The sequence below is a fragment of the Syngnathoides biaculeatus genome, chromosome 11 (genome assembly GCF_019802595.1).
Source record: "Syngnathoides biaculeatus isolate LvHL_M chromosome 11, ASM1980259v1, whole genome shotgun sequence".
NCBI lineage: Eukaryota > Metazoa > Chordata > Actinopteri > Syngnathiformes > Syngnathidae > Syngnathoides > Syngnathoides biaculeatus.
This window is the reverse complement of record NC_084650.1, coordinates 22244111-22265642: the sequence shown is the minus strand read 5'-3', so window position 1 is coordinate 22265642 and position 21532 is coordinate 22244111. Positions and strand designations below refer to the sequence as shown.

At 41.9% G+C, this 21532-nt stretch overlaps 4 protein-coding genes across 4 annotated transcripts; 1 reads left to right on the top strand and 3 right to left on the bottom strand.

The window, feature by feature from the left end:
• Positions 1 to 4399: 4399 nt before the first annotated feature.
• nkx2.5 (NK2 homeobox 5) lies at positions 4400 to 8269 on the top strand. The gene is made up of 2 exons (XM_061835345.1): positions 4400 to 4897; positions 5279 to 8269. Exons 1-2 carry the CDS (start codon positions 4564 to 4566, stop codon positions 5896 to 5898), a joined length of 954 nt encoding a protein of 317 aa, XP_061691329.1. The 5' UTR covers positions 4400 to 4563; the 3' UTR covers positions 5899 to 8269.
• Positions 8173 to 11946, bottom strand: LOC133508855 (vesicle transport protein SEC20-like). Its single transcript, XM_061835346.1, has 6 exons — positions 11818 to 11946; positions 11066 to 11158; positions 10907 to 10998; positions 10499 to 10603; positions 8952 to 9070; positions 8173 to 8845 (listed from the first exon to the last, which is right to left on the bottom strand). The coding sequence occupies exons 1-6, from the start codon at positions 11917 to 11919 to the stop codon at positions 8649 to 8651; spliced, it is 708 nt and encodes a 235-aa protein (XP_061691330.1). The 5' UTR covers positions 11920 to 11946; the 3' UTR covers positions 8173 to 8648.
• Positions 11947 to 13255: 1309 nt separating this feature from the next.
• atp6v0e1 (ATPase H+ transporting V0 subunit e1) lies at positions 13256 to 16311 on the bottom strand. Its single transcript, XM_061834794.1, has 4 exons — positions 16061 to 16311; positions 15673 to 15720; positions 13627 to 13743; positions 13256 to 13513 (listed from the first exon to the last, which is right to left on the bottom strand). Exons 1-3 carry the CDS (start codon positions 16162 to 16164, stop codon positions 13650 to 13652), a joined length of 246 nt encoding a protein of 81 aa, XP_061690778.1. The 5' UTR covers positions 16165 to 16311; the 3' UTR covers positions 13256 to 13513; positions 13627 to 13649.
• A 607-nt stretch (positions 16312 to 16918) lies between these two features.
• Positions 16919 to 21238, bottom strand: rpl26 (ribosomal protein L26). Its single transcript, XM_061835099.1, has 4 exons — positions 21141 to 21238; positions 20278 to 20449; positions 20055 to 20195; positions 16919 to 17082 (listed from the first exon to the last, which is right to left on the bottom strand). The coding sequence occupies exons 2-4, from the start codon at positions 20443 to 20445 to the stop codon at positions 16954 to 16956; spliced, it is 438 nt and encodes a 145-aa protein (XP_061691083.1). The 5' UTR covers positions 20446 to 20449; positions 21141 to 21238; the 3' UTR covers positions 16919 to 16953.
• Positions 21239 to 21532: the final 294 nt, after the last annotated feature.

The following is a 21532-nucleotide window of genomic DNA, read 5'->3' as shown; positions in this document are numbered from 1 at the left end:
AATAATATACGTGAATACACACGTACAAAAATAAAAATCACATGCGCGAGTGAAACATTTTTTGCTTCACTCGCTTAAATGACTTCATGAAGACCCTGTTTGGTGACCAGGCTTCTTGAGTGTGTGTGTGTGTGTGTCGTGTGTGCAAAATACCTTGCTCTTATCGCAAGGTGTTTCCTCAAGTTAGAAGTGGGCTGAACTATCCAAGTTGGGACAGTCTCAATTTAAGAGCTGCATAACAAAAGTTTTCCCTAAAACGAGTCACTTTGATTGGCCCGCGAAGGGGTTGTGTGCGGTCGTGAGACTGCCTTGTGCCGTCTGATTGGTGAATTGTAGTCAAATGATACCAGTATTGGACTGGCCGCAATGGCGCCATATGTGGAAGATGATGATGTTTAAAAATAAGCCATAGATTGGTTGGGCACCTGTGCATTGCATGTGTTGATACAAGAGTACAGAGAGTACGAGGGTAGGACAGTATTGCTGTGGAGATGACGCCCGCGTGTTGACGACACCGCTTGAGGGCACAGCATTGTGGTGCCTGCATGTCAACCAGAATCACAACCGCAACCAATGCCCACACCTGTGCGCCTTTTCACATCAATGCTAAATTGACATGTGCAATGTGGGAAACACAATTAGGGATCTTCTTTCTTCTTTTTCTTTCGTCTTATCCCGATTAGGGGTTGCCAATATTAATATATATATATATATATATATATATATATAACTCTCCTATAGGACGTGAGCTGCAGCACTAGTGTTCAGGGAAAATCTGCGACCCTTCAGAATTTGCGACCCCAGGCGCCCGAGGTCATATTGAATGAGCTGGAAATTACACGTGAAGATCAATGCCTTGCCTGCAACCCTTGTGAGGATAAGTGGCTCAGAAAATGGATGGATGGGTGGATAAATGCCTCGCTGTCAAATTTGACATCTCCATATTTGAGGACATACATCAAGACACACCAGCTACACAAATGTGCATGCAGTATATACAGTGCAAATATTTTGTCATGATATATATACGAGGGCTGCCCAAATTAAAGTGGTTAATAATTGATTAATCACAAAATATAATGCATTAATCGCGTATTAACTCAGATTAGTCACACAATTGATTTTTGACATTGCCTGAAAGTCTGAGAGGCTTCGCAATTTCCTAGAGGAGGTCAGTGATGAGGTGAAAATGCTTCCGCCAATGCACAAAGGAGTGAGGAGACACACAATTCTGCTTCAAAAGTTACCCCGATGGGGCTCGGGATAAAACAATGCTCATTTGCATATAGTGCCAGTGCTGAACTCTCGCTCCATCCAAGCGCAACAATCTTAAAATACCAATATGTGCTATGCACGCCTGTGAATAATAGCACTTAATCAAAATTCCAAAGTGTGAATAATCAAATTTTATAAATGAATCTATTCACAGCCCTTGTTTATTTGTGTATTTATTTGCACAAACCGCAACCCGAGTGAGGATAAGCGGTATGGAAAACGGATGGCTGGATACTTAGTCAGTGTAGCCATAACACACACACAGACGCGCGCGTTTTAAATACTCACGCATTGGCCAAGCGGAAGTTTTTAAGCATACTTATCTGCATCTTTATCTGGGCTGGAGATGTGCGGCAGGAAGGGAGGTCAAAGGGCACCAAGCATTAGGGATATGAAACACATGCCAGACGTCGAATTTACAGTCAGCGCAACAGTTTCCAAGCCAGCTAACAGCTCAACGTTTCATTTCGTGCGCGTCTCCAACGGACGCAGACTCCCAGTGCGGCGCTTTGGCGAGCGAAAATGTGCACAGCATCTCGGGTTTACTTTATTGGGCCAATAATTAGGACAGTGTTGACTTTCAACGCGGCTCGGAAGGATTCCGCGTCCATTCATCAGCTGCGGCGGCGCACAAATAGTCTTTAAAACTATAAACACCGTCCAGGTTGGAGCCGAGTGGGTGGGGGGTGGGGAGTGGGGGGGGGGACCCATTTAGCCCGTGGCTGAGCTAAACGCTGCAAGATAAAACAAACGATAATACCGTCTGTCTCTTGGCACCGTCTCCACTCGCATTAAGCGGCTTCGCACGTGCACGCAGCGCGGTTAACCCGTCAGTGCACACAAAAAAGTGTCGGGGTTTCTGATTGATTTGAATGGATATTGCTTCGTTTACTCAACAAGCTGTGAATGGAAAGTCGTCCCATCCTGTTCACCGTGATGCCATCTATTTAGGAAAAATATTTATGTATATTAAAAGTGGGTAAAAAAGCGTTACTTGTCAACAATCACGGATTTATTTGCAATAATTGATAAACGCACTATTTTTGTCACAATACAAAATCAAGTTTGAATAGGCCCTACCTTTCCTGTATTTTTTCCATTGCAAAATATTGAAAAGGTTAATTGGAAATTTCATTTTTTTTAATTAATGTATATTAATGTAATGTATATTGACTAAATAAATGTTTTGGAACTCGATCTGGAAAAATGCTATAGTGAAGACTCGTACATACCCAACATGCAAGTATTACAAAAAAAAGAAATAAGATCCTTTTTCGCGATCCCCGTAGTCTCTTGATATGCGGCAATTTCGATTTTATTTTTGTTCACGCTCACCCCCAACTGCATTGAAAAATACAGTTGTTGTTGTTTTTACACCACACAACTAAAGCAAGTCAGTAGCAACTAATTTGGGCGCTGATTGGACGGTTTAAATCGTGGGTGTCACATGCGACACTTGTGCGTGGGATCACTGGGCCGACAGCGTGGGTGGGTGCGTCCAGGTTTGTTGTCGTCTGTTATCACGTCCAGATAAGGCCGACAGTGGCTCCAGCATCTCTCGGAGACAGACGGCGGAGTGTGGAGCTCCTGGTTTCAGGTTCCCGTGTTCAAACCTTTTGTCTCCTCACTTCGGTGACCTCTTGGCTGCCCCATTTCCTCGTCCGCGATGAGCGACGAGATGACACCCAAAGTGTGCAGACACACCAAAGCTTATTTGTCTAATAGCGGGGGGCATCATTTTGTCGATATGTTGAAAAACTAGCAGAACACGGATTCTTTTTTCCGCTCTTTTTTTTTGGTAATGCATCGGCCTGCAATATTTCAGTGGTCATGTAGCCCTTAAAAAACAAAGCAAAACAATTGTTCACCTCGCAGTAAAACCCTGAGCTTTGTTTCACTCAATGAATAAAGGTAACATTCTAATAAATGAATACAAAGATATAATTTCGAGGGGATGCAAGTGGTAATTGAGCAAGAAAGTGCAAGGAAATGTGCAAAATTGGATGTTGTACCAGGGAACTTGTACTTGTTGAGGAAGAAAATAGGTTGTACAACCTTAGAAAACACATTCAATTAATTGAAGTTTGAATTAAGCTATTTACTCTATCGACACAGTTATTATTTCCATTGTTAGTCGAAAAACTGGAGTTAAAGCAGCCTGCAACTGACAAGTGACTCGGTGTTGAAACTGTCGATGAAATGTTGTCGTGCATTTTCGTCCCCAGCTTTGCACTCACACTAAAATGTTTTATTTGGGTTGGTTGGTGTCTGCGTCTAATATTGCAGATTCCCATTTTGCACGAACACGTCACGTTCCGTTAACCCGAACGTTTATAAACTTGCGTTAAAGAGTCATAATTGATGTAAATAACATATATGGAAATACATTTGGAGCGTTAATGTAAAACAACTCTAATACGACGACAGTATACACTTTGCGATTTGTCGTGCCGTGTGACGTCATATAATAGATGCTTCTTCCATCTTGAGCACGGTAAACCGAGGAAATTAGAATCCGAGGAGCCGTAGACGAACAAAAGTCCACATCAATAAAAGGGGCTCATTTAAAGCCTCTGCGTGTGACCAACCTATTCGAAATCATTTCCACAATAATAAACAATTTCTCTTTTTTGCAAAGACAAAAAGATTCGATATTTGCATGTCATTGAGCAGGTGCGAAACCAAGACTTGAGATTAAGACAAACATGCATTCATTAATTCAGAGGAGCTGTGTTCATATTTAATTGTTTCATTGGCTATTTGGTGGACTATTTTTCTTTTCGCTGTACACGAATTACTACAAATGGTTCTCAATCATATGAAGCACGGGCCTTTGTCACGAAAATAAACATAACTGGTGAAAGAAATGATTATTATTTTGTTTGGCAGGTCATTGCGCACGTGTGGGCTACCTAATAAATGGACTGGTGAGCGGAGCAGTTCACCGTCATTATTTTCCACAACATGAGGGACGGGGGTGGGGGGGGGCACAACATGTGTCACATCTCAGTCGTGTCTGTGGCAAAAGCACCACAGGGACGAGAAGGCCCCCTCTGTCTCACGCCCACCTTCTCCGTGCGTCATTAAGGAAAAAAAAAAAAAAAAAAAAAAAGAAAAGAAAAAACTGGGAGGAGAGAGAGAGACCGAGAAAGAGTGTCAGTCTTTGCTAAGGACCAGTGAAGAATAGCAAAGAAATACTTCAATCTGGTAAACATTGTTGGGAAAAACAAGAAGCAGGACTTGTGGTGTTTTTGTTGGCTCCACCTGACAGTTTAATGGTCGCTGAGGATGTTTCCGAGCCCCAGCACGTCCACTCCCTTCTCCGTCAAGGATATATTAAACCTGGACCCCGGCCACGAGCTCATGTCTTCTTTGGAGCTTTCCTCTCGCATGGATTGTTGCGGGCCCCCCTGCGCTGGCGGCTCCCCCTCCTGCTGCTGCGTGCTGGGCCGCCTCAAGCACGAGCCCCTGCGGGAGGTGCCCGCGGGGGTGCCGCTGTTTGACGAGGACCTCCACCCCCAGGAGCCCAAATTCGCCTCGGCTATTTACGGGAAAACTCTGTCGCAGATGGAGGCCACCAAGGACGGCGCGTCAGGCCTCTTACAGGAGATACAAGTCAAAGGTGAGTTCCTGTCAAAGTAAAAAAAAAAAAAAAAAAAAGGATGTATTTCTTAAACACGCAGTCATTTAATATTGGGCCTACTTAGTGGGAGATAAAGTGCAACCCAAAGCGATAAGGTCATAAAAATGTACAGTAAATACAGACACAACTGGTCCCTCCTACATTTTATTTATTTTCAATCGTCTTATTTTCCATTATTACTAATTCATTATTTAAGACGACAGTGGTCATTTTTATAGCTACATTATCTAGGCCTGAACATACACATACATATGTTGGAACTGAAAAGGTGCCATACAACTTAATTCGCAAATATCTAATTATTATGATCAGGATTAAACGAAAGGCACGTTTTCGTCTTTGCTTCCAATGAATGAGAAGAGTTCAGCGCCCCGGCCGAGCCCGCAGACGATACGTCGAAACCCGACGACCCAAACCGACCAAAGGCCCGCAGACGCCGCAAGCCGCGGATCCTCTTCTCCCAGGCGCAAGTGTACGAGCTGGAGCGCCGCTTCAAGCAGCAGAGGTACCTCTCGGCCCCGGAGAGAGACCACCTGGCAGGCGTGCTCAAGCTCACCCCAACGCAGGTGAAGATCTGGTTCCAGAACCGCAGGTACAAGTGCAAGCGGCAGAGGCAGGACCAGAGCCTGGAGATGGTGTCTCTGCCGCCGCCGCCGCCGCCGCCCAGGAGGGTGTCGGTACCCGTGTTGGTGCGGGACGGCAAGCCCTGCGTGGCGGCCGAGGCGAGCCCCTGTAACCCCCCCTACTGCGTGGCCCACGTCAACCACTTCGCGTACAACAACTACCCGCAATTCAGCGGCTACGCTAACGCCGGCTGCGGCGCAAACTACGCGTGCAGTTACCCGGCAGCGGGTGTGCAAACGGGATCGTCCTCTCATGGGAATTTTGTGAACTTGGGTGTGGGGGAGCTCAACAGCGCGCAGCCGACCTTTCCGTCCTCCAACGGCGGGACCTCCCTGCACGGCATCAGGACTTGGTAACGGGCCGCTTTTACTGACTGCATGCGTTACATTACTATCCAGCGTTGGGTTGGAACGTTTTTCTTGATTTGTATCAATATTTAACCTTGGCTCTTTTTTTTTGTTTTTGTGGCATGAGAACAAACTCAAAATAAAATAAAAGATCACATAAAATGTGATATTTTTACAAATGTCTGTATGCACTGAGAGAGAATAAACGGACTTAGTTTCATTATGTAAACATGTTGCACTTGAATAACTGACTTGAAAAGAATAAGTTACCTCATTTTACCACAATTTAATCATACATGTGCAACATGGTCGAATTAAATGCATTCAAACAACTGTTTTTTCAGTGTGGAAGTGACGAACATTAAAAGTAATAATAATTACAATAAAATAATTTAAGAGACCAGCCACAATCATCTGACCACCTGCACAGATTTAATGCCATTGAATTACTCATTAAGAACAGTATAAACCCGTCATATATGTTCCATTGGTGTTGCCCACAAGTCTATATAAATTTAACGTTTATTATCGTGCGTATCCTATAGATAACGTGCAATTATTTTCAATAAAGAAACCGAAATATTATGACAACAGTAGTTGTAAAGCTGTTCTTTGAGTGATCACTGCAATTTAGCTGTCACTGATGATTGGTGTTGAATTAAATGCGTTTTTCCCCCCTGATCCACGGATTATGTAAAAAAAAAAAAAAAATCATGCACAAAAGACCCGTCAATTGCAGCTCAATAATGTTAAATAAAAAAAAAAAAAGAGCATCCAGCAGACAAAAGAGAAGAAGGTGCCCCCGCTCAGTCCGCTTACATATGGCTTGCGTCTAGTTAAAATGTTCAAGTGGCTATTATGAGGCTTCATTCAATGTTCTCAAATAAGGTTAAAAGGTTGTTAGTGGTTTACATGTTTTACAACGTGCTGTCATCCACATGTACACTGGCTCAACATGTTGAATGGCTGCAGCCGGCGCTGAGATGGCTGCACACTGCATGACCTTGCCTCATGCGTACATATAGGGCAAAGACTTTTACTCTTATACAAATTACCCGCTCTCCCCCCCCCCCAAAAAAAAGTGCGTTTCAAGCTAATTTTGTACAGGGTTACTTAAGATGATTTTACCCTACCCACGGTGGAATGTTGTTTTATTCAGCACAGTGGAAAATGGAAGTGATGGTGAATTATTACACATCAATTCGTATAATACACTGGAGTCACGGTGCAAAAAGTTCCTGCAAGTACTTTTGTAACAGTCATGCAGTTCTAGAGGGGAAACAAAAGATGATTAAGCACATACATTGATCCTATTCTTGCATGGCACTTCCCACACTATCATTTTAAACATAACTCAGACAACCAGAAATTGTGGCTCAGTGAACTCTTACAGGAAGATGTGGGAAATTAACTGCTGCAATTTACCATCATCGAGGTTGACGCCCAGGAGCCTCTTTGCATTGAACAACTTCCTGACACATTTTGAAGCATCCATGCAAGAATATGAACATATTTGAAATGACGGCAAGGTGAGACGATTGCGGCGAGGTCACGCAGCTCCTCTGGACACGCTCTCCTACGAGGTGCTGAAAAGCCAACGTCAGATAACAAATCCCCACACACCAAAAATATCCCCCACCACCGCGACTCAAGCCACGTTGGAGAGGGGAAAAACGGGCGGGATAGAGTTTGCTTTTCCGGGTCTTATCTGAAGAAAGACAGGAACGGTCGCTGTTCTGTCTCGGCCATTCAAGGGACGCTCACGGCTACGCGGCGACGTGGACTTTTTCGGCTTGCGAGATTAACAGGTGCATTCGTTGGGAGGCGCCAACCAACACGCTGAAATAGAAATGGGTTCAAAAAGTGACATGTTCCTTTTCTTGTGTCTTTTTTGGGGGGCTAATTATCTGACCTGAGAATATTTTAAGAGACAATTATTAAAGAGTGGTCTGCATGTTCTTTGGATTTTTGTGTGTAACACTTAATCCAAAAGGATGATATTTAACAAGTGGCGATCAAGGAAGTGATATGAGATAAAAAAAAAAATACCCGCAGAAACCCATGTTGACATTATTAAAGGTTAGCTCCTTTTTCATCCCATGCCACATTAACCTTGTGAACTAGATTTTAAAAAGTGCTGACTTTTTTTCCATTTAAACTCAAACGGCAGTCTTCTTTGAATAGTTGGCATTGCTTTTAATAAAGGTTTTATCATTGCAACAATATTTCTATAGCCTTATTTCCTATGGAAATTCATCTGCAGTTTTGTTTCACATTACATGAGTACATATATAATTTGTGCATACTTGATGGGAGGATTTAGAGTTGGTAGGAATGCAGACTTTTCCTGTAAAGCATTTAAAAAAAAAAAAAAGAAAAAGAAATTTTGAGACCACCATTGTCACATGACCAATATATTTTCAGGAGTAGTCTGTTGCCCAAAAATTAATGCTGTCGTAAGGTCATTTGTATTTTGACACAAAACAAATCTTTAGTCAAATATATTTGTGGATTTTACACTAACTACAGGTGGCACTGCTTGAGAGAAGTCTCACAAACAGAAGCTTAGGACACATTACGCTACAAGTACATTTTTTTTTTTTTTTGGTAGAAAAATAAAACCTATTCATCCGGTGACGTGTAGTATTTGCTTCAACATAGTAAAAGGAGAAAGTGAGCGGAAGCCGTCGAGGTAAGAAGACACGTTTGAAATCATTTGCGCTCACTTGGGGGAAGCACCGGAATGTGCTGATGGCTCCTCAAAAGAAGGGAAAGAGTCTCTTCTTCAAGATGTAGAGGACTGTGGCGAGGAAGAGGGCCAGCGCCAGGAAGATGAGCAGTTTGTCAGTGAGCTCTCTGCGGTTGTACTTGGTGATGAGTTTTCTCCCCAGCTGAATGGTCCCTGTCATGGTCTTAAATTCCTCGTTGGTCTCCTGGATGGTCCTGGATGAGGTTGCTAGAAACAGCGGAAGAAACCGTTGCCACAGAATTCAAACAACCCGGCTAAAAGCACATGAATCAACCCGACACACGCGATTGGAAGACTGATTTCGCAGTCCCACCTAGTGTGGTCATGGCCTCCTCGCTTTGATGGACCTGCTGGGCCATCATCCGACTGATGCTCATCAGATTCTTTGTAATGTCACGGGACGTCTGGGCCAGGCCTTCTTTGGTGCTCTTCCTGAAACAATGTCGTTGAAGCCATCATTAGAAAAAAAAAATACAGTTAAAATTACAACCTTGAACGTTACATGCTGTTTCATACCAATGTGTTCTTTTTTGGTTTTTCATACCCAGACAAACAAACATTATTGTGACATATAAATTTCTCCGCCATTGCAGCACAGAAAATACGACTACAGTGGCAATAAGTTGACCATGCAGTGTTCCTCTGCTATATCACAGGTATTATTTATACTCCAACTATATTTTCACAAAATCCTCTCCTATTATTTTTGCACAGAACACATTATGGCGTGCCTTCAGTGTGGTACCGCAACATTGACATCTACTGTACGGCCTTTTTTTTTACGCTGCACTTTTCTTGCTGTTCTCTGCGGGGTAGCACAGGGACGCCAGCGTCTCAGTGCAAGCTTGCCCATACATGGAAGTGGTTGCTTTGGGGCCTACCATGAAGTACCCAGACGTTTTTCACGTTGGTTTAGACCTGATTTGGTGATATGCTGTTATGTGGTCTCTTTAAATTGAGATTTAAAACTATTTTGGGTGGGTTTGGAAAGTGTCCCTACCGATGGATGGGGGTTTACTGGACAGCGGTCCTCCATTTATGTTATAGTTTTATTCAAACAGCAGCACAAAACCCACATTTGTAGTCTATCACTAAGTTCCGCTGCTGCAGTGGAAACTTCATGCTTACAGTAAATATTTTTCTGTAAACGGAACCCCAAAACTATAAAATAAAAAAACTGTCTCATTACCGACTGAGGACTCCCTGTAATAATAAACGAAGAATGAAATTTAGAACGCAATATGTTAATGGGAAGAGTGTCAATAGCAATTCACATCCATTTTCTTTGCCGCTTATCCTCACGAGGGTTGGGGGGAGTGTTGTAGGCTATCCCAGCTATCAACGGGCAGGAAGCGGGGTACACCCTGAACTGGTTACCAGCCAATCGCAGGGCAGATCGAGACAAACAGCCGCACTCACAATCACACCTAGGGGCAATTTAGAGTGTCCAATTAATGTTGCATGTTTTTGGGATGTGGGAGGAAACCGGAGTGCCTGGAGAAAACCCACGCAAGCATGGGGAGAACATGCAACCCGGGTCCTCAGAACTGTGAGGCCAACGCTTTACCAGCTGATCCACCATGCCGCCCACATGACAGATAAGAATGTTAAAATATTACAACATGACGTGTTTTTTTTTTTTTTTTTTTTAAGTGCTGCCTAATGAAGTCAACAACTTGACTCTGGCTTGGGCTATTTCAGATCCGTTTTTCCACGGCGAAAAGTTGGTGTTAAATTGCCACAAACTGGAGGTCAATCAGTGTGGCGGAATGGAATGCGGTTCCACTGTACGAGTTTCAATCCGCTCCAAGTGAAACCCGACTCTGATGCGTTTGCTGAAAGTGACGCACAGTCCCTCACCTCTGCCTGGGGCCGCTATCAGCTCCACTAAGCAGCGCCTGCTTCTCCATATTGTCGATTGACAATTTGCTGGCCAGGTTGGACTTCCTCCAGGCAGTCTGGTTGCTGCCAGAGAACACAAAAACACACGCAATCGTACGTCCTTTCAGATCATCCCAATTGGCGCATTTTTCGCAGCTGCTGAAAACTGACAAAAATTCAATTCTAGAGACAATCCAAAAAAATAGACGACTCCCAAGATTGGTCCCCACCAGGGAACATATCGACACACAACTATTCACACACACACATTGGCACAAAATTAGTCTTCAATTGACTTAATATGCATGCTCTTGGAATGAGGAAGTACAGTATGTCGTAATGGAATAGCTCAGTAAAACTGTATTTTACAAAAAAAAAAAAGATTACCTCAGCATCTGTTTCCTGTGTCCCTCTACCTGATTAATCAAGGCCAGCTTTTCAGACTCTTTGTCCTGCTCCAGCGCCATCTGCTCTAAATCCTGCCGCAGACACAATTAGCGTTGATAACGATATTCAATGTGCAAATTGTCCGATTGAACCTCTCACTTGTATGCGCAGCCGTAGATTGTGAAAACTCTTTTTCACGTCAGCGTTCAGTTCCGTCAACTTGCTTTGAGGACCTCTGCACTCGTTTATGTCCTGGTAGAACATGACAGGGAGCATTTTGATTGGATCGCTACAAGCAGGAGGATAGGATAAATGCACAAGTCCAGACGCTATGATAAAACAAAATAAAAGTTTCTTTATTAAATAACGAACACATGAACTTCAAACCCTCTGGGGAGTAGACCACCATTGAATACCAAACATTTTGGAAATTATAACTTATATTCATTGATGCATACAAAAATATGGAAGGCGATGTACACCTTTACTTTGAAAAACCCTCTTCAGATTCCTCTTTTTATGCTATAGCTAAAGAGCAACTTATTACTTTCAATAAAATAGGATAAGAAAAGTACAACATTTTATAGTGAGATGGAATACGTTTAGAATATATTGTTACTGTCGTTTTAGATATTTTTATGCGAGTTAAGAGATGATCACTTTATCAGAAGATTTTTTTTTACTGCAACTAAAGAGAGTTCATTTTGTGATAAAATCCTGCATTATGATTGAAATAAACGTAGTTGTAAATGTTGCATCTGCTTTTGTCCAGTTTTCGTTTAATTGCGCATTGTTGCCCATACACACACGCAGATAATTACTGAATAAAAACAATTCCTTGAAACGACAAGGCCAAAGACCGCTGTATTCTAACACGGCAACTATTAAAAACGTCAAATAAAAAAACGCACCTGGATGAGAGCCTTGACTTCCAGGTCATATTTTAATATTTCTTGCTCGCATATTCGGACGTGCACTTCGGGAGACGCCATGTTGCCAACGAATTCAAACATAGATCTATAGAGCAGATAGGAGCCTGTAACTGCACCTCCCACCAGCATGCCTATGTCGCGGCCATGTTGGGGAGGTTCACGTTCCCACCAAAGGACACAAACAAATGAACATCAAAGTACTATCTGAGCCACGTATCTTCTTCTTTTACTTTCGGCTTGTCCTGTTCTAGGTTGCCATAGGGCATCATGTTTTTCCATCAATTTTCCATGCATCTTCCTCTCTAACACCAACTGCCCTCATGTCTTCCCGCACCACATCCATCAACCTTCTCTTTGGTCTTCCTCTCGCTCTTTTGCCTGGCAGCTCCATCCTTGGCACCCTTCTGCCAATATACTCACTCTCTCTCCTCTGAACATGTCCAAACCATCAAGGTCTGCTCTCTCAAACCTTGTCTCTAAAACGTCCAACTTTGGCTGTCCCTCTTATGAGCTCATTTCTAATCCTATCCAACCTGTTCACTCCCAGCGAGAACCTCAAGTTCCTCATTTCTGAAGAGAGTCTTCTGTCACATAACACTGCCAGCTGTTCCAACCTGCTTTGACCTGTATCTAAGCCGCCCCTGGAGATTGCAATTGAGTCGTAGCTTGTTCAATTTTCAATTAATTTTCACGACTCCAAAGCGTTTGATATCACTTTGGAACAACTTGAAAAAAAGCTCACCTAATGTATTTTCCATATAGAGGTACGTCCTGTTTCCTGTCTGATTATAAAGCTTTGTCTGCACCCGATAAGGTGGGTTTGAAGTGCAAAATAATAAAACATTGTAAAATGCTTTAGTATTTGTGAAATGTGCAAGTGTTTCACAATTTGTTGTATTGTTTTGCACTTCCAAGCCCTCATACATATCCACTACAATGTCCATGCGGGCATCATTGGATTCTTGGCTTTCCTATCGTACATACACATGGATGATCCGGACGACTTTGACCCTCCTGTTTTAGTCACTGCAGAACCCAACTGAGACGCAGAGTGTGTCATCTACTTATTTATGTCTAGGAGAGTCAAAGCATGAGCCAGTACGGGAAGCCAGAAGGACAATAGTACTTACGCTTCCCGGCCACTGTTATTTACATTACCTCCAAATAGTATTTACGTACATTACGTCATTAACTCAAAATGTATATTAAAAAACTAAAACATCATATACAACAATGTAATAATCTCATCTCCAACCCGATCAATGAAACGCAGAAGAGGTACCAATGGAAACATTTTGATTGGTGGATGGACTAATGAGTCAAATACATAAAATAGGTGTCAGAAGAAAGTAAGTGTCATTAAATGACAATTTAACAGGATCTGCACGAACAAATGGACACCACATGAAGCACAACATCATTTAATGGCAAGTTTATTCCATTTAACTGCAGAAATGAACATTAGTACACTACACAAAACAAAAACATTTGAGGATTTTTACAAGGCACACTTAGCGAGGATGAATTTTTAAAGAAAGTCCATTAAAAATCGTATTTTGTACAAGGCACAGGCGCACGAGTCACTCCGTAAGGCCACAGGGATGTAATTTTAAGACATTTCAAAGGGGTGAACCACAGCATGAAGTGAAGACAGTCCCCAACACTGCAGCAATGTCTGCGTTGAGAGAAATGCAGGGTAAAACAAACATATCATTTCAAAGAAATAAGCAGTAAAAATCACGACAACGTGTACAAAATGAGGACTTGCAACAATCCAAAACTTTTCACCTGGCCCTGTTATTCGGGACCATTTAAGACCAGTGGTAGTTCAGGTACCAGATGGCATCAGTGGACAGAGAAGGTCCGAACAACGGGTTCAGCTGGGCCAGAATGGCTATCAACCAGCTGATGGGGGGAAAAAAAAAAAAAAAAAAAAAAAAAGAAATATGAGAGATGACGTCTCCTGCTCAACAACTAGTTGTCGCCCCCTTCTGTCCATGTGATACGTAACAAGACCCACACTGAAAACTGGTACCGTACTGTTGGTAAATTATTTAGCTACGAACTTGTTTAGGATGTTGAACAAGCGGTTAGCTCAATTCGCCTCACAATTCTGAGGTTCGGCGTTTGAAACCTGCCTCTGGCCTTTGCTCTAAATGTTCCCTAATTAGATTGAATGTGAAGAGTTGTTTGTCTGTATGTTCCCTGGCGACCAGTCCATGGATTACCCCCCAACACACAGCTGGGATTGGCTCCAGGTCGCATGAACTAAAGCTGTCACTATCAAATATTTTAAACTGTGTATCTTACCAATTTTTCCATCAATTAATCATGTAAAAAAATTTGGATTAAAATGTTTTTTCCCCATATTACTGTTTAACCATTTATAATACCGTTTATTTGGCATTTTTTAAACACTAAACAAACCCAAAAAAGCAATATGACATGCGAGCTTGTTTTGAAATTGAGCTGATTATTAAGTAGTTTGGGGATATGGTGGTCGACTGGTTAGAGCGTCTGCCTCACAGTTCTGAGGACCGAGGTTCAAATCCTGGCCCTCCCAGTGTAGCATGTGCGGGTTTTTTTTTCTTCCCAGGCACTTGGTTTCACAGCACACAGTTTCCTCCCATATCCCCAAAACATGTATGGTAGGTAAATTGAAGAATCCCAATCACGTGCGGGTGTGAATGTGAATGCAAATCTTTGTTTGTTTACATGTGCCCTGAAATTTGCCGGCAACCAGTTCAGTGTACTTTCGTAATAGACCGATTGTCCCTGCGCAAAAACGTTGATCATCCTTTTCCAAGGTCAACACAAATGTTTCCAAATGTTTTATTTTGCTAAAGTACAAACAAACTATAACCATTCTGACTTCATGAAGGACTACCGAAACCAGAATATTTATAGTTGAGACACTGAAATCATATTTGGACAATCTGACGGTAAACAATTGCTCAATTCAATCGATTACCAAAAGAGTTGATGAATTAAGCGCACTGCCTCCAAATGTGGCCCTAAGAGGGATAAGTGCCGCAGAAAATGAACAGACGGATGTTTTGCATTCATAATAAAACGAACTCCTGTGAAGTGTTTTACACAGCGCTGCCCCGTCACAACATTGACATTTTGATCCAAGTCACGCAACTAATATTAAAAATCAACCGTATGGGGATCATCTTTAGTGGTGAACTTATATCAAGCGATGGTTATTTTTTAATATGTTTTACTGTTAAGGATGGCGCGGCGGGATCAGATGGAAAGCGTTGGCCTCACAGTTCTGAGGTCCCGGATTCAATCCCGGACCCGCCTGTGTGGAATTTGCATATTCTCCCCGTGCCTGCGTGGGTTTCTTCCCACATCCCAAAATCACCTGACATTAATTAGACAAAGAAAGGTGGACTACACCCTGAACTGGTTGCCTGTACTGTGCAGGGCAGATATCAACAACATCACCAAGCTGGAATCAATCCCACGCTGCCCGCACCAAAGTCAGGCATGCATACCACTACACCACCACATTCCAAAAACATGCAACCTTAATTGGACACTCTAAACTGCCCCTAGGTGTGATTGTGAATGTGGCTGTTTGTCTCTATGTGCCCTGCGATTGGTTGGCAACCAGTTCAGGGTGTACCCTGCCTCCTGCCCGTTGACAGCTGGGATAGGCTCCAGCACTCCCCGTGACCCTCGTGAGGATAAGCAGCTAAGAAAATGGATGGATGGATGGATGGATGGATGAGTGTACTGTTAACACGTGGCATAAAAAAAGTGTATAAAAAAGGTCTTAGTATGAATAGAATGTGTTTCACACAAAAACTGCCTCATAATACTTACAACAAATAACAGCAGACAGAAGTTAACACCAGCATTGTGATGATAACTCTGTGGGGGGAAAAAAAAGACCGTTTGAGGAATAATGCATTGTTTTTTCATAGATGGGCTATTTTTCCCCCTCGGAAAGCAATTAAAAGACGAACATAAAATGGAACATGCACTCTATGGAAAATACGAGTTAGCTTCGCGTTACTCACACTAACGTTCGACTAAATTTAAGGCAACTAAGAATTGTAAACAACACCGGTATTATACAAAGCAAAGCCCGGAACTATACAGTATTAATTATGACAAATGACCCCACCGCAAAATAGTAAAAGTTATAATTATAGAATTATTTTTAGGTCATGCTGGTAGTTTGCTAATGAAACGAAGCTAACGCACTCACCCTCTGTTTGGTCCTTTGGGGATAAACCAGGGCACGACTCCTCCAACTATGCCCCAAAATAAAGTCATCACGGACACGGCGATGACCAAACTTAATTGTGCCATCCTAGCAAAGACCTTGCAAGAGAGAAGTTCAGTCAGGCACAAAACACAAACTTGTCGCAACTTAACGCTAAACGAAGTCAGTTCGTCTCATCTCACGTGACCACATCACGAGCCACAGCAGGAAGTTCCAGTGCGCCTGCGCGACTCACATTGAGGCGTGTGCAGTTTTGTGGGGACACGTTTCAAACCGTATCAACGTCAACGCAAGGAACATTTTATTCCTTAATTTTGTCACACATTATAAACAGTAGGTGTTGGCAAGACTGCACCCATCTCTATTGAGCAGCACTTTCCCTGACAACTGCTATTATCGCCAAGGATACAGTATTTTATATTGATTCAAAATGTAACTTTACTTTGGCCAGCTAATAAGTTTGTGTGTAAAATGTAAAGCACCGTGTATAGTAGTTATAAACCTGAAGGTTGTGATGAGAATGGTAGAATAAAAGTGAGGGGGAAAAAAAGTTAAGCCAACGTGGCCCCCAAAAAGTACCATATCTGAGATATGACATGCTTTTTTTTTGGTCCAACACTATATCAGACATCCAACGCATTAAACACAAAAAATTATTTTTTTTCTTGGGTAAAACACAAGAGCAACTCCATCTAAACCCTTAAAGGCAAAGTCGTTCATTTCCTCTGCGTAATAATGATAAAATAAAACCTCTCAATCTTGAGTGAATATGTGTGGGGTTCTTTGCATAAATGAACCTTTTAAAATTGTATCCATACAAGAAAACATGAGATGGACAAATTATTTTATACAATTTTATTGATAGCAAAAGATGTTTACTCCTGCATCTTCTCAATGGTCTCCTCCTTGTATTTGCCCTTCTCCTTTCCATCAGCACGTGATTTGGCCTTGCGCTCCAGGATCTTTTTGCGGTCCTTGTCCAACTTTAGCCTGGTGATGACCACCTACGATGCAAAGACATTTCAATAAGGATCGTTAAAATGATTCTTGTGGAACGCTGTTAGAGCCACACATATCAGTACTGACTGAAAATCAGTCAATATTTGCTTTAGTGTCACCAACAGTTAAAAGTCCTAATCGCCACTAGAATGATTGCACAGATTGCATCCCTCAGGGTACAGTGGACAGATATTCTGTAGATTAAAATTATTAGTGAAGTAGATAAATCTAACAATATAAATAAATACCCCATTCACTCAGGTTATCAAAGCCATCAGTCTGGACTCTTAATTTTTTGATTAACTAATTAGGTGAATAAAAAAAAATTACAGGACAAATCTATGTGTACCGGCTTCTTACATTAAAAGCTATTGTGGAATCCTTTTGGATTTTGTTAAAAACAAACAAAAAATAACTCACACCATGTTGCTATTTAATTATTGCAGCATTTTAGAAGACTGGGAAATTGTGAAAATAGAAAAAGTGCATTGGAAAACTGTTCCAAGTCAACATTGTCCATTTTTTTTTTTGGGGGGGGGGGGAGAATACAGTAAACCCTCACCACAACAACACCCACAAAAATAGCCAAAACAAACACATGGCTTTCACTAAAAATTCCCAATTTGAGCATTTCCTGAGTGTAGTTTGTCACCAGAAGAAGGTGATTGTTATACATTGTTAAATCCTGATCTACTGAGTCATTGGGTATTACCAAGATGAGATTTTAATATGTAGTCGAATCACACTGTTTACAAAAACTATCGCTCTTGTACGCTTGAAAGGTATACAGGTGTCAATATAGAAATTTCTCACTTTGAGGTATGTTAGATATTCCAATCAAGTGAACTGTGGGGAAAAAGGGGACGCTGAATAAAAAGCACCAGTGTTGCCAACAACCTGCGATTCACAAGCCACGTTCATGCAGCAATGTGAAGAAAGTTAAGACTTATGCTCTATTTATTGTAGACACAGGCCCATAAATATTGGAGCCATTATTTTTGTTGCTCTAAACACCACCAAAAACGATTTGAAATGAAAGTGTGTGCTTTTACTACACACTTTCAACATTAAATTGAAGGTATTTACGTCCACATTAAAGCTCCACTGTCATGCCTTTAAAGAGTCCAAAATAGACATTGTAATGAAAAATACATAACAATATTCACTTCAACATCTATATGAAAAAATAAATATGAGCGGAGTGCATGTCATCCATGCGCCAAGTTCCGGAAGTCTCATTCGACATCCAAGTGGTCGCCATATTGCCTGCAACGTCATCATCAGATGTTACACCAGAACATTTGCCATTAAAAATACATAGTGTCAACTTGCTATGGAACACGGAAGGTCTTTTCTAAGGAGAGACCATCAAGACAATCAAGTGAAACGACCTGGGCAATATTACCCCATCATTTTGAGCCATATTTTGATGATACGCGGATCACTTTAACTAACAAGCGTACTCAGGAGTACTGTAATAGTATCTCTCCACACCTTCCTGTCATTTGGAACCCATAAAGCTCTTGTCATTTGCACCTGTGCAATTCATTTTTCACGACAAAACAGGTCCTTTTTTTAAAAGGATGAAGAGTAAACCCATTCTCCCATGTGCTCGAACAATATCCAGCAATACAACAAACCGGCATTTTGGCTTTCACGAAGGGACAACGAGCTACCTTCCAGCAGGAAAAACTAGTATAAACAGACGAGCAAGCCTGAGTGGGTTGCTGCTGTTAACGTCACTTCCTGCTTCTTCTCAAAAACAAATCCCTCGAGAGGATTTCCATGGTGGGAGTTACAAAAAGCCATGTACGTTAAAATCATGTTTTGAGGTGAAAAAACACATGGATCCATTCCGGCTGCCTTTTTTTCCATTAATAACATACTAAAAAGAATTGACTGTTTGTACTGCATAGTTGCCTCCAACTGTAAGGGACCAGAAGTCGAATGCGACAAGAAACAGCTCAGCTGTTCCATGGCAAGTTGTTGTCATTCCCTCATGATCTCACTTTCAAGGAGTACTCATTCCAGAGCTCACGAAATGTGCTATCTGGACTCGGAATCAGTCGCCGTCAACTCTCAGGAAACCCAAAGAGCTCTTGCTATCAGTGAAGCAAGACATCATTACGGTAAGGGTGTGGACATCTGAGATATAGCAAAAATATTTGGTCAGATAATCTTTCTGAAAAATTTAAAAAAATAAGAAAAAGAATGCAGCGGTGACCTCAGCAATAACAAAAGACTCGAAAAACCTGGGTGGATGACCAAAAAACTATTTTCTCCAGTGGAAAAAAAAAAAACAAAAAACATCACATGAGTCGGCCAGATCAAGAAGGTGGGAATGTGTGTGTCAAGGACAACAATCAAGAGAAGACAGAGTGAATACAGATTGTTTAACCTAAAAGTAGATCATTGACGCATCTCGAAAATTGAAAGGCTGGACTAGAGTTTGCCAAACATCTTTAAAACCCCTCACAGTTCTGAACAACATTCTACGGAGAGATGAAACCAAGACTAACTTGTACAGAGTGATGGGAAAGCAGTGTGTGAGAAGGAAGAGAATTGTTCATGATCCAAAACGTACCACCTTAGTTTCCAGGTGATAGAAAAAAATAATGCAGAACACCTGAGTGGTTGAATCCATAGTCATATCCCGTATAAAGCAGAAATGTGTCTTACCAAATGACTTAATGGTAGTATAATGGAAAGTAAGACAATGGGTCATTTAAGGCAATGGCTACTCAAAATGTAAACAAGAGTCCAGTCAAAGGAATGAAAACGTGTGAATGCAACCCAAGCAAATAATGGATATAACATTTGTAACATCCAGTAGATCTAGGACCTTTCCTTGAGCAAAGAAATTGGGACAGATTGATTTCATTTCACTATGTACTGCTATGCGCAACTTTCGTCAAGTTGACATGTTTCTCATATCCACTTGGGCAACCACAAACACTCTAAAGAGAAAAGTGGTCACCTTGCTGGGATGGATGCCGACATGTACTGTGGTCCCATTCGCCTTTTCTCTCTGCACACGCTCGATGTAGATGACGTACTTCTTCCTGTACACCTGCACCACTTTGCCAATCTGCTGGCCTTTGTAGTGTCCTCGGACAACCTGTGTGGCAAACCGAAGGATGAAACTAATCAAGAACATGTGCATTAGTTGTCCTAGCAATAATCAAGTTTAATTTCAGTACCTGGACTTCATCATCTTTGCGGATGGGCATGGACCTCACGTTGTATTTCTGACGAAGCTCTTTGGACAAGGGCGAGGACATGATCTTCCTCCTGATGTGTGAGGGAGCATTGAAGTGCCTCTTGCGGTTTTTGCGCCGGGAAGATGTTACAAACGGGTTCAGCTTCATAATGCTGGAGAAGAAAAGGTAATTTTAAAGGCAAATGTATGATGTCCGAATTGTTACAAATGCTATAGAATTGTAAACGGAAATGCTGACTGAATCATATCTTAACTTAGAATTAAAACGTTATACGATAGTAGTAATCACGGTAGGTCAGGAATTGTGAATGATCGAGAACCTTGACACACCGCGTCATGTTTAAGACTTTATATGCCGAAGATTATGCAAATGGGATCAGAATAGTTATAGTTTTCCACCTTGTAAGTAAGGATACGATAGCAAGGATCTAGAAGTACATACTATAGCTGGCTAAGCATGTCATAACGGCAGCGACTGCGTTAGCATGACAGAATTCTAGTCAATAGGCTCAGTAGATGCTCCCCTTTCAAGTTAACCAACCCAAACACGGACTACATAATCTCAAGCATACGAACTCCGAATGCTCAACCATTCTTCCCCTAAAGACGGGATCTGTTATATTCTTTGACTTGACAACATGCGGATATTGACTGACGCTAACGGAGGGGCTAGCACAAGACGCAGTCATTCAGTCGTTGTTTACGTACATCGCTACAATACGGGTCTATTTGTAATGTTGGACAGGTATATAGAGGTCTTCGGACTTTTATTTAATAAAATTGAAGTGTTATTACGTGGATGGATCATGATTCGTGAGTGAAACTACACGCATCGAGTCTTACCCTGCCGCGTACTGCTCTGTGGCCGGCGGAAAAGAGGCTATCGAAGTACTTCCGATGCCACTAGTTCACACTCAGGTCTCGCGAGATGTCACGCAAACCTAATCAAAACAAAACTATAACGTGTTATCCTGATTATGTCATTCTCAACTTGCATTTCGTGAATTTAATTGGAAAAGTATTCGCTAAATAACAGGAGAAACGACAGGTGTATATTCTATACGGGCACACCAATGCAACATTGTGGCGTGTTTGGTTATTTTTTAGACGTGAAATATCACCACAAGATGGGGCCAAACGTATGGATGTAGACTGTAAACTAGAAATAAGTTGTGTATGATTCATCGAGTTTGATGAAGTATCATTCTTGACACGAGGCCACACCAGTATAACAA